The sequence below is a fragment of the Argopecten irradians genome, chromosome 13 (genome assembly GCF_041381155.1).
Source record: "Argopecten irradians isolate NY chromosome 13, Ai_NY, whole genome shotgun sequence".
In the NCBI taxonomy this organism is placed as follows: Eukaryota; Metazoa; Mollusca; class Bivalvia; order Pectinida; family Pectinidae; genus Argopecten; species Argopecten irradians.
Window position 1 is genome coordinate 2,093,271 of NC_091146.1, and position 17,479 is coordinate 2,110,749.

General features: G+C 36.4%; 1 protein-coding gene across 2 annotated transcripts in view; it reads left to right on the plus strand.

The window, feature by feature from the left end:
- LOC138305894 (ferrochelatase, mitochondrial-like) overlaps positions 1-14,667 on the plus strand; it is a 23,829-nt gene extending 9,162 nt beyond the window's left edge. For both annotated transcript variants that reach the window (XM_069246169.1, XM_069246170.1), the window contains 8 exons: positions 1,081-1,153; positions 2,185-2,353; positions 3,744-3,842; positions 4,991-5,098; positions 5,414-5,578; positions 7,292-7,348; positions 7,780-7,979; positions 14,496-14,667. In XM_069246169.1, the coding sequence (XP_069102270.1) occupies positions 1,081-1,153; positions 2,185-2,353; positions 3,744-3,842; positions 4,991-5,098; positions 5,414-5,578; positions 7,292-7,348; positions 7,780-7,956 (848 nt within the window). In that variant the 3' untranslated portion in view covers positions 7,957-7,979; positions 14,496-14,667. The remainder of the gene's footprint in view (positions 1-1,080; positions 1,154-2,184; positions 2,354-3,743; positions 3,843-4,990; positions 5,099-5,413; positions 5,579-7,291; positions 7,349-7,779; positions 7,980-14,495) is intronic.
- Positions 14,668-17,479: the final 2,812 nt, after the last annotated feature.

Below are 17,479 nucleotides of genomic sequence, written 5' to 3' on the forward strand. Positions count from 1 at the left end.
CCATATCTCACCTGAGACAGGTGAGTACTGAGACATCAGGGGAAGGTTGGAGATACTGGACCATATCTCACCTGAGACAGGTGAGTACTGAGACATCAGGGGAAGGATGGAGATAGTGGACCATATCTCACCTGAGACAGGTGAGTACTGAGACATCAGGGGAAGGATGGCGATACTGGACCACAATTGTGACAAGTACAGAGAAAATGACATGAAACAAGAATTAATTAATCACATCAAGTACAGAGAAAATGACATTTGAATTAATTACCCAACATTTGTCAGGTTATGTAATAATTCGTCATTTATGGGACCCACTCACACATCGTATGTTTCTCCCTCTCATTATTTGGCCATGGTGAACCAAAGACCAGTTTTCATAATATTTACATATAAGATACCGATCACAACTATTTGGTGTTCCCCCTTGTGGGAGTGACACACGAATTTTGTATTCATTCATCCTATCTTTGGCATCCATTCCAGACCTAAAATCATAGCCTTTGAACTTTATGTCCGTTTTGACTTTTTCGATATTTATGCCGTGCTGGGAATTAGGTTCAGGTAACTAGTAATGGCAGAGTAAAAATTACGAAACTTTGGATCACTGTGATAAACAAAACATGGGGCCTATGGATCTGATTGAACTACTGAAAATGTTTTGGGGGAAACTACATCATTTTCGAAATAAGGGAAACTAAAAAGACCATTTGGCGAAATATAGGGGTAACTTGAGACCTCTTCTTATTTTTATCCAAAATTATATTCATTTTCACGAACAAGTACTGTAAACACAACTAATTTTATTATTAGATTTAGTAAAGCAAGATTTTAGCCTCAATGATGAAAAATTTGAGTTTATCATAAAATATACAGTAGCTGTATGATAAATGTGAACAAAATTGCGGTCATTTTTTAGCTTCAAATAGGGGAATTATCTTCAGGGGAATTTTAGGCCAGAGGGGAATTAATTCCTTGAGGGGAAACTATACCCATGAATGGTAGTAAATCAGAGCTAGATTGATTCCTGAATGGGTATTCCTGATTTGTCTACATCCTGGTTCTTTTGTTATATTCCAGCTCCCCACAAGTTTTATGTTGGATTCCGCTATGTGAACCCGCTTACAGAGGACGCCATCGACCAGATGGAAAGGTATCATTTTGTTTGTTATATATATTTATGCAAGGGGCAGACTTCCACCAATAATGCGATGTTCACTCGACCGTGACAATCCCCCCCACCCCCCACCCCCCACACACATTTTGTAAAACCATTAAGACAAACTAGTAACACATTCCAATTTATTTTGTTTTTCTATCAAATTTTAGCTTTAAAAGAACAATCAAGGTGTTAATAAAATTGATAACTTTTAGTTAGAACTACAGTACAACAGAAGATTCCCTTTTATCAATAACAAATTGATATATATATTTAGAGGTTACATTGAATATGGAATTAATTACACACGAGTGAATTACTTTTTAAAAGTGACTTAAATCACAAAAACTTATTGAGTCTCTTTTGTAAATTTAAAATAATCAATTATAAGTGTGAAATAAATTCCATATCCATCAACCACGAGTCATGTGACCTTTTTCTATACCACAATTATATCAGCTTTTAGCCAATAGAAATACAACTAGGATAAGATAAGGTGTGTTTGTTGAAATATGCAAAAATAATATAAATAGTAATATTTTTATCAAGAAAAAGTTACTAATTAATATTAAAAAGTCATATTTTGGTAAAGGATCCATTGATATTAAATTCTTCTAAGTGAAAACATCCTGAGGATAAAATATTTCTCATTTGAAGTCTTCTTTTGTTTAATTTTTCAAAATTGCTCCAACAAAATAGCAATCATTGCAGCGCTATGTAAAACCATGTGCACAGCAGTTCTGTGCCGTCTACCTTTTGCCAAGCAATTGTCAAAATGTTGTAATGAAGTTCAAGTCCATTTCAGACTTGTTAAATCCACCAGACTCACTAGTAAAATCCTTTGCCATCATGACGAGTTACACAGATTATTATACACCAAGCATAAAATGTCACATTTTTCACACAACCACCATGTCACATACTGTACACTTTCAAACTGCAGTTTTGATGTCAAGCGGTGATCACAGTATTCACAATGTCCTCAGAAGATTTCTGGTCATCAATAACAAAATATTATGTTCCAGTGATGGTGTAGAAAGAGGGATCGCATTCACACAGTACCCACAATACAGCTGTTCTACAACAGGAAGTAGTATTAATGCTTTCTATCGACACTACGCCTCCCGAGGAGTTCCTAGTAACATCAGATGGAGTACAATAGACAGATGGCCAACACACCCAGGGCTAGTACAGGTCAGAGGGGTTCCGAGTGTATTCAGTATTCATTCAGAGATAGCAAAACTATTGTCCCAAAATTAAACTGTTCATGTGGATTATTGAATGCAGTTATTATAGAAGTAAAATATTGAAAGCTAATGACAACAAAAGCATGGCCCATTAACATTTAAAGTCAGCTGTAACTGTTACAAAATCAGATCTTGTGATAACTTAATTCATTTTGATATAATTATACCATAACGAAGTTAAGGGGGTATGCTGGAATTGGGTTGTCCGTCTGTCTGGCCGTCGATTTGTCTGTCTATTGACACAACTTTGTCTCCTCCTAAACTACTTGACAGAGTTTGATAAAATTTGGTACACAGAACCCTGACATAAAGGGGAGTTCAGTAAGTAGGAGTTATGACTGACTTTGTGGGAGTATTAGTTGTCCACTCTGGTGACAGTTCTAGTCGTCCACTCTGGTGACAGTTCTAGTCGTCCACTCTGGTGACAGTTCTAGTCGTCCACTCTGGTGACAGTTCTAGTCGTCCACTCTGGTGACAGCTCTAGTCGTCCACTCTGGTGACAGTTCTAGTCGTCCACTCTGGTGACAGTTCTAGTCGTCCACTCTGGTGACAGTTCTAGTCGTCCACTCTGGTGACAGTTCTAGTCGTCCACTCTGGTGACAGTTCTAGTCGTCCACTCTGGTGACAGTTCTAGTCGTCCACTCTGGTGACAGCTCTAGTCGTCCACTCTGGTGACAGTTCTAGTCGTCTCACTGTGGTGACAGTTCTAGTCGTCCACTCTGGTGACAGCTCTAGTCGTCCACTCTGGTGACAGCTCTAGTCGTCCACTCTGGTGACAGTTCTAGTCGTCCACTCTGGTGACAGTTCTAGTCGTCCACTCTGGTGACAGTTCTAGTCGTCCACTCTGGTGACAGTTCTAGTCGTCCACTCTGGTGACAGTTCTAGTCGTCCACTCTGGTGACAGTTCTAGTCGTCCACTCTGGTGACAGTTCTAGTCGTCCACTCTGGTGACAGTTCTAGTCGTCCACTCTGGTGACAGTTCTAGTCGTCCACTCTGGTGACAGTTCTAGTCGTCCACTCTGGTGACAGTTCTAGTCGTCCACTCTGGTGACAGTTCTAGTCGTCCACTCTGGTGACAGTTCTAGTCGTCCACTCTGGTGACAGTTCTAGTCGTCCACTCTGGTGACAGTTCTAGTCGTCCACTCTGGTGACAGTTCTAGTCGTCCACTCTGGTGACAGCTCTAGTCGTCCACTCTGGTGACAGTTCTAGTCGTCCACTCTGGTGACAGTTCTAGTTAAACATCAGTGTTGATCTTAAATTATTGTGTTTAGTGTCCCATACTATTTCCAAGCCTAGCATTGTGGCATAATGGTGGAAATGGTTTTCTTATTTTTAGGCATTTGCAGAGAGTATACAAAAACAACTTGACAGATTTCCTGAGGAAGATAAAGACAAAGTTGTCATCTTATTCTCAGCTCACTCTCTACCTTTAAAGGTAAGTTTTAAAACTGGACATCTTATTCTCAGCTCACTCTCTACCTTTGAAGGTAAGGTTTAAAACTGGACATCTTATTCTCAGCTCACTATCTACCTTTAAAAGTGAGTTTTAAAACTGGACATCTTATTCTCAGCTCACTCCCTACCTTTGAAGGTAAGGTTTAAAACTGGACATCTTATTCTCAGCTCACTTTCTATCTTAAAGGTTAGTTTTAAAACTGGACATCTTATTCTCAGCTCACTCTCTACCTTTAAAGGTGAGTTTTAAAACTGGACGTCTTATTCTTAGCTCACTCTCTACATTTAAAAGTAAGTTTTAAAACTGGACATCTTATTCTCAGTTCACTCTCTACCTTTAAAGGTAAATTTTAAAGCTGGACTTTGTTGTTAAAAAATACAAAATTAAAGGATATTAAATGATAATAGTGTTTCTAAATTAGCAAGGTAACTACTAATTTTAGATTGATAAAACTGTCAGTCGTGTTATAAATTGTTCAGTTTGTGTCTAGGTGAACAGAGGAGATCCTTACCCAGTTGAGGTAGCGGCCACTGTCAGTCATGTTATAAATTGTTCTGTGTGTGTTTAGGTGGTGAACAGAGGAGATCCTTACCCAGCTGAGTTAGCGGTCACTGTCAGTCGTGTTATAAATTGTTCTGTTTGTGTTTAGGTGGTGAACAGAGGAGATCCTTACCCAGCTGAGGTAGCGGCCACTGTCAGTCGTGTTATAAATTGTTCTGTTTGTGTTTAGGTGGTGAACAGAGGAGATCCTTACCCAGCTGAGGTAGTGACCACCGTCAGTCGTGCTATAAATTATGTGTTATAGGTGGTGAACAGAGGAGATCCTTACCCAGCTGAGGTAGTGACCACCGTCAGTCGTGTTATAAATTATTCTGTGTGCTTAGGTGGTGAACAGAGGAGACCCTTACCCAGCTGAGGTAGCGGTCACTGTCAGTCGTGTTATAAATTGTTCTGTTTGTGCTTAGGTGGTGAACAGAGGAGATCCTTACCCAGCTGAGGTAGTGACCACCGTCAGTCGTGTTATAAATTATTCTGTGTGTGCTTAGGTGGTGAACAGAGGAGACCCTTACCCAGCTGAGGTAGCGGTCACTGTCAGTCGTGTTATAAATTGTTCTGTTTGTGCTTAGGTGGTGAACAGAGGAGACCCTTACCCAGCTGAGGTAGCTGCCACTGTCAGTCGTGTTATGGAATTTCTCGGCTATTGTAACCCGTACAGACTTGTATGGCAATCTAAGGTAGGTTATCTCCACTTAGACAGACACGGATCCTGTTTCATATGCCTTACAATGTGAACACCTCTGATTGATCAGGTTAATGAAGAATTTTGCTAGAGTAAAAAATCGTTTACATTATGAATTAATTGCAGATTTGATATCTAAAAGTGAGTATGTCCCCTACATCTACTCATGTGGTAACTAATAATTAAAAATGAGTTACCTCCCCTATATCACCCTCTACTAGACAATGTGGTCCACCAGATGTTTTGCTATTATATAATGGTAATAACTACATTATATATTAAATGATTGACCTTTGACCTCTGTCCACAGGTGGGCCCGTTGCCATGGTTAAGTCCCCAGACTGATGAGGCAATAGAGGGACTAGCGAATCGGGGTCAGAAAAACATCCTCCTGGTGCCAATAGCCTTTACCAGTGATCACATCGAGACGCTGTTTGAACTAGATCTGGAATATGGAACAGAACTCAGTGCTAAGGTATATGCTTATTTCTGTATTTGCACATTTGAGTTATCTGCCTTTGTATTCCTTCTGAAGTAAGGATATAAGGAGATTCACAAGTTTCAATGATGGTAGAGCACAAGTAATATAGACACAGCGTAATTCAAATGTAGCCTGGTCACTATAAACAGATCTTAGTTAATGTGTATGTGTGAATTATCGGAGGTGAATCTAGAACTGTAGAACAGAGTCCAACACAGTAGTTCCTTTCAGTAAACAGTTATGTGATGTTGACATGTTTCGGTTTGAATGGAGCCGTCCTCAGAATGGTTCAAACTGACCAACAAACTCTAATTGGCCAAAATTGATAATTAATTTCTGTAAATTAGGATTTCCATCCATAAATTGATTGTCTAGTTGTATACCATTTGAATGTGATTATCAATTAAAAACAATTAGATATTTATACATAAAATAAACTTTCATATTATTTGCATAAATGTCACCTGAATGTCACATGATCTTGATAGTGCTATTTGTAAAACATATATAACAAGTAGATACAAGATACAAACATATGTACAATTCACCTTTTTTATACATAAAATAGGTTTATGACTAATTAAAGTTCATGAAATCTCTGACTTGCTTTACATACTTCACTTATGTTGTCAAAACACGAAACAGACCAAAAGAAATGCTGATGACATTTCTTAATAAAAATGTGTTAAATTTCTCATTTTAACTTACTTCATCAATAAAGCACAAATTGGTCATGCTATTATTAATCATGGAATAAGTATTTATTAATTGATTCATAAATGAACCTCTTAGAATTGTAATTTGTAATTACCTCCCTTTAATCACCTAGTTTCGCCAACACAATACTATGGTGTTACTTTTCTGGCGGCGGGGATATCACATTTCTCTTTAAAGTTTTGTGATAAGCTCTGTTTCTAAAAACATTCAAGTCCAATCCTTACCAAACTTTAAACATAGCTAAAGGACATCATTATCACCTCAACCTCATTTCAGGCCGTGGGATGCAGAGGCTGTGAAAATAAGGGATGCTAAACTATGTATAAAACTTACAATAAATTGTTTCAAAGTGATTGATATAAGATGATGGTGTTATATTTAACCTTTCCTACCTGGTGTTATATTTGACCTTTCCTACCCAGTGTTATATTTGACCTTTCCTACCCAGTGTTATATTTGACCTTTCCTACCTGGTGTTTTATTTGACCTTTCCTACCCAGTGTTATATTTGACCTTTCCTACCCAGTGTTATATTTGACCTTTCCTACCCAGTGTTATATTTGACCTTTCCTACCAAGTGTTATATTTGACCTTTCCTACCCAGTGTTATATTTGACCCTTACTACCCAGTGTTATATTTGACCTTTCCTACCAAGTGTTATATTTGAACTTTCCTACCCAGTGTTATATTTGACGTTTCCTACTCAGTGTTATATTTGACCTTTCCTAGCTGGTGTTATATTTGACCTTTCCTAGCTGGTGTTATATTAGACCTTTTCTACCTGGTGTTATATTTGACCTTTTCTACTTGGTGTTATATTTGACCTTTCCTACCTGGTGTTATATTTGATATTTCCTACTCAGTGTTATATTTGACCTTTCCTACCAAGTGTTATATTTGACCTTTTCTACCTGGTGTTATATTTGACCTTTTCTACGCAGTGTTTGATTTTCATGTGTAACTGTTTTATCGTTTTATCTGTTCAACAGCATGGTATAACCATTAAAAGAGCCGACGCTATGAATGACAGTCCTACTTTTATAAAGGTATGTAGTTCTCATTGATAGACCTGATGGTATGGTGGGTAGTCCTACTTTTATACAGGTATGTAGTTCTCATTGATAGACCTGATGGTATGGAGGGTAGTCCTACTTTTATAAAGGTATGTAGTTCTCATTGATAGACCTGATGGTATGGAGGGTAGTCCTACTTTTATACAGGTATGTAGTTCTCATTGATAGATCTGATGGTATGAATGGTAGCAATATAAGATATCTTGTTAGAAAACAAAAAGAGACATCATGTTGGAAAACAGTAAGACATCATGTTAGAAAACAATAAGCATCTTGTTAGAAAACAATAAGACATCTTGTAAGACAATGAGAAACTTTTTTTTTATTTGACCATAGTGAGATCTTTTAATAAGCTTCCTGTAAGGTTCCAATTTAAAAGACTTTTATTAATGATGTTGTTCCAGGCCCTTGCAGATGTAGTGAAAAGTCACCTTGCTTCTAACCAGTCGTGTAGTCGGCAGTTACCACTGCGTTGTCCCATGTGTACAAATGCTACGTGTGGAAAGGCCAAGGAATTCTTCGTCAAACAGCAACAACTCCTCGATATGGATGACAGGAGGACAGACAGAGTGACAGTCTAACATCATTATATACTGCAATAAAGGTGTATACTTGTATGAGAATTAAGGTGTTTCTGACTATTCTCAATAAAGGTTTATACTTGTATGAGAATTAAGGTGTTTCTGACTATTCTCAATAAAGGTGTATACTTGTATGAGAATTAAGGTGTTTCTGACTATTCTCAATAAAGGTTTATACTTGTATGAGAATTAAGGTGTTTCTGACTATTCTCAATAAAGGTGTATACTTGTATGAGAATTAAGGTGTTTCTGACTATCCTCAATAAAGGTGTATACTTGTATGAGAATTATGGTGTTTCTGACTATCCTCAATGTAGGTTTATACTTGTATGAGAATTATGGTGTTTCTGACTATCCTCAATGGAGGTTTATACTTGTATGAGAATTATGGTGTTTCTGACTATTCTCAATGGAGGTTTATACTTGTATGAGAATTAAGGTGTTTCTGACTATCCTCAATGGAGGTTTATACTTGTATGAGAATTATGGTGTTTCTGACTATCCTCAATGGAGGTGTATACTTGTATGAGAATTAAGGTGTTTCTGACTATTCTCAATGGAGGTTTATACTTGTATGAGAATTAAGGTGTTTCTGACTATCCTCAATGGAGGTTTATACTTGTATGAGAATTAAGGTGTTTCTGACTATTCTCAATGGAGGTTTATACTTGTATGAGAATTATGGTGTTTCAGACTATCCTCAATGGAGGTTTATACTTGTATGAGAATTAAGGTGTTTCTGACTATCCTCAATGTAGGTTTATACTTGTATGAGAATTATGGTGTTTCAGGCTATCCTCAATGGAGGTTTATACTTGTATGAGAATTATGGTGTTTCAGACTATCCTCAATGGAGGTTTATACTTGTATGAGAATTAAGGTGTTTCTGACTATCCTCAATGGAGGTTTATACTTGTATGAGAATTATGGTGTTTCTGACTATCCTCAATGGAGGTGTATACTTGTATGAGAATTAAGGTGTTTCTGACTATTCTCAATGGAGGTTTATACTTGTATGAGAATTAAGGTGTTTCTGACTATCCTCAATGGAGGTTTATACTTGTATGAGAATTAAGGTGTTTCTGACTATCCTCAATGGAGGTTTATACTTGTATGAGAATTATGGTGTTTCAGACTATCCTCAATGGAGGTTTATACTTGTATGAGAATTAAGGTGTTTCTGACTATCCTCAATGTAGGTTTATACTTGTATGAGAATTAAGGTGTTTCAGACTATCCTCAATGGAGGTTTATACTTGTATGAGAATTATGGTGTTTCAGACTATTCTCAATGGAGGTTTATACTTGTATGAGAATTAAGGTGTTTCTGACTATCCTCAATGTAGGTTTATACTTGTATGAGAATTATGGTGTTTCAGACTATCCTCAATGGAGGTTTATACTTGTATGAGAATTATGGTGTTTCAGACTATTCTCAATGGAGGTTTATACTTGTATGAGAATTATGGTGTTTCAGACTATCCTCAATGTAGGTTTATACTTGTATGAGAATTATGGTGTTTCAGACTATCCTCAATGGAGGTTTATACTTGTATGAGAATTATGGTGTTTCAGACTATCCTCAATGGAGGTTTATACTTGTATGAGAATTAAGGTGTTTCTGACTATTCTCAATGGAGGTTTATACTTGTATGAGAATTAAGGTGTTTCTGACTATTCTCAATGTAGGTTTATACTTGTATGAGAATTAAGGTGTTTCAGACTATCCTCAATGGAGGTTTATACTTGTATGAGAATTATGGTGTTTCAGACTATTCTCAATGGAGGTTTATACTTGTATGAGAATTAAGGTGTTTCTGACTATCCTCAATGTAGGTTTATACTTGTATGAGAATTATGGTGTTTCAGACTATCCTCAATGGAGGTTTATACTTGTATGAGAATTATGGTGTTTCAGACTATTCTCAATGGAGGTTTATACTTGTATGAGAATTAAGGTGTTTCTGACTATCCTCAATGGAGGTTTATACTTGTATGAGAATTATGGTGTTTCAGACTATCCTCAATGGAGGTTTATACTTGTATGAGAATTAAGGTGTTTCTGACTATTCTCAATGGAGGTTTATACTTGTATGAGAATTAAGGTGTTTCTGACTATTCTCAATGGAGGTTTATACTTGTATGAGAATTAAGGTGTTTCTGACTATTCTCAATGGAGGTTTATACTGATAGAATTATGGGTGTTTCCTGACTATCCTCAATGGAGGTTTATACTTGTATGAGAATTAAGGTGTTTCAGACTATCCTCAATGGAGGTTTATACTTGTATGAGAATTAAGGTGTTTCTGACTATTCTCAATGGAGGTTTATACTTGTATGAGAATTATGGTGTTTCTGACTATTCTCAATGGAGGTTTATACTTGTATGAGAATTATGGTGTTTCAGACTATTCTCAATGGAGGTTTATACTTGTATGAGAATTAAGGTGTTTCTGACTATTCTCAATGGAGGTTTATACTTGTATGAGAATTAAGGTGTTTCTGACTATTCTCAATGGAGGTTTATACTTGTATGAGAATTATGGTGTTTCAGGCTATCCTCAATGGAGGTTTATACTTGTATGAGAATTAAGGTGTTTCTGACTATTCTCAATGGAGGTGTATACTTGTATGAGAATTATGGTGTTTCAGGCTATCCTCAATGGAGGTTTATACTTGTATGAGAATTATGGTGTTTCAGACTATCCTCAATTGAGGTTTATACTTGTATGAGAATTATGGTGTTTCTGACTATTCTCAATGGAGGTTTATACTTGTATGAGAATTACTTGTATGAGAATTAAGGTGTTTCTGACTATTCTCAATGGAGGTGTATACTTGTATGAGAATTATGGTGTTTCAGGCTATCCTCAATGGAGGTTTATACTTGCATGAGAATTATGGTGTTTCAGGACTATCCTCAATGGAAGTTTATACTTGTATGAGAATTAAGGTGTTTCTGACTATTCTCAATGGAGGTTTATACTTGTATGAGAATTAAGGTGTTTCTGACTATTCTCAATGGAGGTTTATACTTGTATGAGAATTAAGGTGTTTCTGACTATTCTCAATGGAGGTTTATACTTGTATGAGAATTAAGGTGTTTCTGACTATTCTCAATGGAGGTTTATACTTGCATGAGAATTATGGTGTTTCAGACTATCCTCAATGGAAGTTTTATACTTGTATGAGAATTATGGTGTTTCAGACTATTCTCAATGGAGGTTTATACTTGTATGAGAATTAAGGTGTTTCTGACTATTCTCAATGGAGGTTTGTACTTGCATGAGAATTATGGTGTTTCTGACTATTCTCAATGGAGGTTTATACTTGTATGAGAATTATGGTGTTTCAGACTATTCTCAATGGAGGTTTTATACTTGTATGAGAATTAAGGTGTTTCTGACTATTCTCAATGGAGGTTTATACTTGTATGAGAATTAAGGTGTTTCTGACTATTCTCAATGGAGGTTTATACTTGTATGAGAATTAAGGTGTTTCTGACTATTCTCAATGGAGGTTTATACTTGTATGAGAATTAAGGTGTTTCTGACTATTCTCAATGGAGGTTTATACTTGTATGAGAATTAAGGTGTTTCTGACTATTCTCAATGGAGGTTTATACTTGTATGAGAGAATTAAGGTGTTTCTGACTATTCTCAATGGAGGTTTATACTTGTATGAGAATTATGGTGTTTCAGGCTATCCTCAATGGAGGTTTATACTTGTATGAGAATTATGGTGTTTCAGGCTATCCTCAATGGAGGTTTATACTTGTATGAGAATTATGGTGTTTCATGCTATCCTCAATGGGGTTTATACTTGTATGGAATTATGTGTTTCAGACTATTCTCAATGGAGGTTTATACTTGTATGAGAATTAAGGTGTTTCTGACTATTCTCAATGGAGGTTTATACTTGTATGAGAATTAAGGTGTTTCTGACTATTCTCAATGGAGGTTTATACTTGTATGAGAATTATGGTGTTTCAGACTATCCTCAATGGAAGTTTATACTTGTATGAGAATTAAGGTGTTTCTGACTATTCTCAATGGAGGTTTATACTTGTATGAGAATTAAGGTGTTTCTGACTATCCTCAATGGAGGTTTATACTTGTATGAGAATTATGGTGTTTCAGGCTATCCTCAATGGAGGTTTATACTTGTATGAGAATTATGGTGTTTCAGACTATCCTCAATGGAGGTTTATACTTGTATGAGAATTATGGTGTTTCAGACTATCCTCAATGTAGGTTTATACTTGTATGAGAATTATGGTGTTTCTGACTATTCTCAATGGAGGTTTATACTTGTATGAGAATTATGGTGTTTCAGACTATCCTCAATGGAAGTTTATACTTGTATGAGAATTAAGGTGTTTCTGACTATTCTCAATGGAGGTTTATACTATGAGCACTAGAATCATGGTGTTTCTGACTATCCTCAATGGAGGTTTACACTAGCACTAGAATCATGGTGTTTCTGACTATTCTCAATGGAGTTTACACTAGCACTAGAATCATGGTGTTTCTGACTATCCTCAATGGAGGTTTACACTAGCACTAGAATCATGGTGTTTCTGACTATCCTCAATGGAGGTTTATACTTGTATGAGAATCATGGTGTTTCTGACTATCCTCAATGGAGGTTTATACTAGCACTTGAATCATGGTGTTTCTGACTATCCTCAATGGAGGTTTATACTAGCACTTGAATCATGGTGTTTCTGACTATCCTCAATGGAGGTTTATACTAGCACTAGAATCATGGTGTTTCTGACTATCCTCAATGGAGGTTTATACTAGCACTAGAATCATGGTGTTTCTGACTATCCTCAATGGAGGTTTATACTAGCACTTGAATCATGGTGTTTCTGACTATCCTCAATGGAGGTTTATACTAGCACTTGAATCATGGTGTTTCTGACTATCCTCAATGGAGGTTTACACTAGCACTTGAATCATGGTGTTTCTGACTATCCTCAATGGAGGTTTATACTAGCACTTGAATCATGGTGTTTCTGACTATCCTCAATGGAGGTTTATACTAGCACTTGAATCATGGTGTTTCTGACTATCCTCAATGGAGGTTTATACTAGCACTTGAATCATGGTGTTTCTGACTATCCTCAATGGAGGTTTACACTAGCACTTGAATCATGGTGTTTCTGACTATCCTCAATGTAAAGGGTTTATACTAGCACATGAATCATGGTGTTTCTGCATTTCTGACTATCCTCAATGGAGGTTTTATACTAGCACTTGAATCATGGTGTTTCTGACTATCCTCAATGGACGGTTTACACTAAGCACTTGAATAGCATAAGGTTTTCTGACTATCCTCAATAGTGCAATCTGATGTTGGGAAATAAAAGACTATAGAATTTACACAGTTAAATGATAGTGTATTGTCATGTATGCGTTGGAAGCCCGTCAGATTTTGTTCTGCCATTAACTACGTTAGAACATGAATGGCGTATAATGCCTTAACTCACGGAATATTTGTCTACAATGGAGTCTTTGGGTCACTATTGTTTCATTTACTGCTACTAAACACTATAGTGGACGGAGGTCTGTTCTGACGGATTTCAGTTTTTTGGTTACATCTTTTATGAAAAAACCATACATACAATCAGTATAATTGCACAACATCCTCAGTGTATAGTGTTACAGTGGAAGGCAAAAATTCATTCTTGAGTTTAGGTTCAATTTATTTTTATGGCACTCTATTCAGCTAGTCTCCTATCTTAATGACGAATATTTTTAGGTCATCTATTCTCAATGGTCAGTTTATACTTCTATGAAACCATGGTTTCGTTCTTTTCCACTGTGCATAAACTGTATGATTCAAACAACTGACTTCTTGAAAACCAAAGGTCCAGGGTATTGTTATCTGACTATATGAGGTTTTTCAAACTAATGCAGGCATGGTGTTGTCTGACTATTCTCAATGACCTTTACTACTTGCAATATAGATCATGGTGTTTCTGAAAATCCTCAATGAGGTTTATTCAATAGTCAATTCAAATGGTGTTTCTGACTAAATCCTCAATGGAGTTTATAAACTAGAATCTTGTTTTTCAAATTTCTGGGTTTAAGGCCCAAATCATGGTGTTTCTAACATTCTGACTATCCTCAATGGAGAAATACTTACTTGAATCATGGTTTTCTGAATCCTCAATGGAGGTTTATACTGTCAATTGAAAATGGTTACCTTGACTCTCCATTCAATGGAGGTTTTATACTAGCACATTGAATCAAAAACGTTTCTTGAAAATTAATGACTTCTTGTCAATTACTAAGAATAGGGACCTGATATCCTCAATGGATGCACATCATGGTGAAGGGTTGACTATCCTTTTGGAAATTACACTGACATTTGAAATGGTGTTTCTGACTATCCTCAATGGAGGTTTAAAACTAAACTTGAATCATGTTACTAGCAACTTCTGACTATCCTCCAGGTCACCCATTTGTATTAGTTTCTATTCTACAAGTGTACATTGACTGTTACAGCCAATTGGACCTTTTTGTTGTCAGGTTCTTCAGTGGTCCCTCACTACAAGTTAAACTACTGGCTGACCTCCTATCCTGAGTCATCATTGTGTAGTGGTGTTTGGAGTAGTAAATTATTACACGGATTATTTATGTACTAGCGCCATTGTGCCACATCATTTGATTTTGTTTTTGAATAAATATCAAATCAGTTCCATATTTTTTTCAACTTTTTCATTTAAAAAACTTTTTCTCCAGAAGTTGGAGACCACCAGTCCTTGTATTTGGCTTGTATTATGCTGGGATGAAGGGCGACAAAATTGTCCAAATGAACGTCCTTAACCTTCATTCAACGTCAAAGGAGTCAAATAGAAAAAAAATAAAATAACTTCCTGTTAATAGCCATTACATATGTACGCAAGAGGTCCAGAGACGTGATATTGGGCCTGTAATATACTGGGACGAAGGGCTACCAAAGTTTGTTCAAATTAATGAACTTGACCTTCATTCAAGGTCACATGAGTTAAATAAGCTAAACTTTTTAAATGACTTCTTGTTAATAACCAGGGGACCTAGAGACATACTGAGATGAAAGGCTACCAAATTTGGTCAAATGAATGAACTTGATCTTCATTGAAGGTCATAGGGGTTACAGTAATAGGCTAAAATATTTAAACAACCTCTCATCAAGTAACAAGAGGCTAAGCAACCTGATATTAACTTGGTCAATTCATACATAGAAATTTCTATTGACTCTCTGATATCATAAGTATGCACCATGATTACCAGATATCAGGTAAGCGATTCAGACCCATCGAGCCCTTGTCTTAATACTTGCATCAAATACTTAAAATCTAGATACGACAAATCATCACAAAAACACACTGATGGCGACCAATGTATTTACTATGTAAATGGTGAATTTAGAACATGATGTTGACTGACATCCCGTATCATTACAACTGTTATAGGATTATTACAACAGCTATCATTAATGTTTTCCTCTTATCAAACTGATGTGTCAATATAATGATATGGGCATACAACATGTTGGAACTGTGCTGTTAGAGTAAAATGAAGGCAAGTAATTCTGATAGATAGGAACAAATAATTAAAAAACATTACAGAACGATTAAGTGAAATTACTCACCATAGAACAAAGTATAAATTTTACTTCCACCATATAACAAATTCTAAAACTCACCACCATCATATAACCAATTCTAAAACTCACCACCATCATATAACAAATTCTAAAACTCACCACCATCATATAACAAATTCTAAAACTCACCACCATCATATAACAAATTCTAAAACTCACCACCATCATATAACAAAATTCTAAAACTCACTACCACCATATAACAAATTCTAAAACTCACTACCACCATATAACAAATTCTAAAACTCACTACCACCATATAACAAATTCTAAAACTCACCACCATCATAGAACAAAGAATAAAATTACAACCTATAGAACAAAGGTTTAAAAAATCTCACTATAACACAAAGTCGAAATGTATGAATGACCTTGACTTCCATTCAAGGTCACAGGGGTTAAATACGCTGAATTGTTTAACGACTTCTTTTCAATACCAAAGAGACCTGATATTGGTCCTGTAACATGCTATGTTGAAGGGCTTTTATATGTTTGTTTAAATGAAAGACATTGACCTCCTTTTTAATGTCTCATGAGCCAAATAGGCTAAAATCTTTACATAACTTCTTGTCATTAATCGTGAGGCCTAGACACTTGATATTACCTGGACAAAAATTCCTATCGACCCTCTTATCTCTTCAGTATTCACCATTATTACCAGATCACAGGTTGCAAGTCGGACCAATGGGCCCTTGTTTTTCTGACTTCATGGTCACGTCTATTATTCAAAGGGCCGCCACATCTTCCATTCTTTTCAAGCGTCTTTCCTACATTTATGATGATTTCCAAGACAATAACAACCAACAAGTAGTGACATCTTTAGGACGTGATCCATGCTCGCTGTGGCATTACTCTTCCCAAAGTAACACCAATCTGAAATATTTTCTTCGTTTGCCCGAAAGATTCAGCTAAATTATATATTTTCTCTCACTTTTTCGTGACTTTATAAAACTCCTAATGACAGGCTGTCATCATAAAAGACATATGTAAACTTCCTACCACTTGCGTTTTTAGCCCAACATCATCAGATGGTGGGCTATTCAAATCGTTTTTTTGTCCGTGGTCCGTGGTCCGTCCGTCCGTTAACAATTCTTGTTATCGCTATTTGTCAAAAAGTACTCAAGGGATCTGTCTCACATTTCATATGTAGGTTCCCCTAGGGCCCTAGTTGTGTGGATATTTCGATTTGGGACCGATCGATCAACAAGATGGCCGCCAGGCAGCCATCTTGGATTTTGATAGGTAAAGTTTGTTATCGCTATTTCTCTGAAAGTACTGAAGGGATCTGTCTCACATTTCATATGTAGGTTCCCCTAGGGCCCTAGTTGTGCATATTGGAATTTTGGGAACCAGATCGGGTCAACAAGATTGGCTGCCTAGGCAGCCATAGGCCCTAGTTGGATTTTGATCAACTTAAAGTTTGTTTATCGCTATATCTCACAAAGTACTGAAGGGATCTTTCTCATATTTTCATATGTAGGTTCCCCTAGGCCCTAGTTGTGCATATTTGTATTTTGGGACCAATCAGTCAACAAGATGGCCGCCAAGGAGCCATCTTGGATTTTGATAGTTGAAGTTTGTTACTGCTATTTCTCAGAAAGTACTGAAGCGATCTGTCTCAAATTTTATATGTAGTATGTTTGCAAAAGTTTGAAAAGCAGAGAAAAGATCCCTCTTTCCATTGTCAGACATAGATCATTCTTTGGTGGGTGCCAAGATCCCTCTGTGATCTCTTGTTTTCCCTAGCTGCCACAGGGACCTGGTACGAATTTTAACAAACAGTATACATATATATATATCATATACTATGTACATGTATACTGTTTGTTAATCAAGTAGCCTACATAAATTTTTGATTTTATAA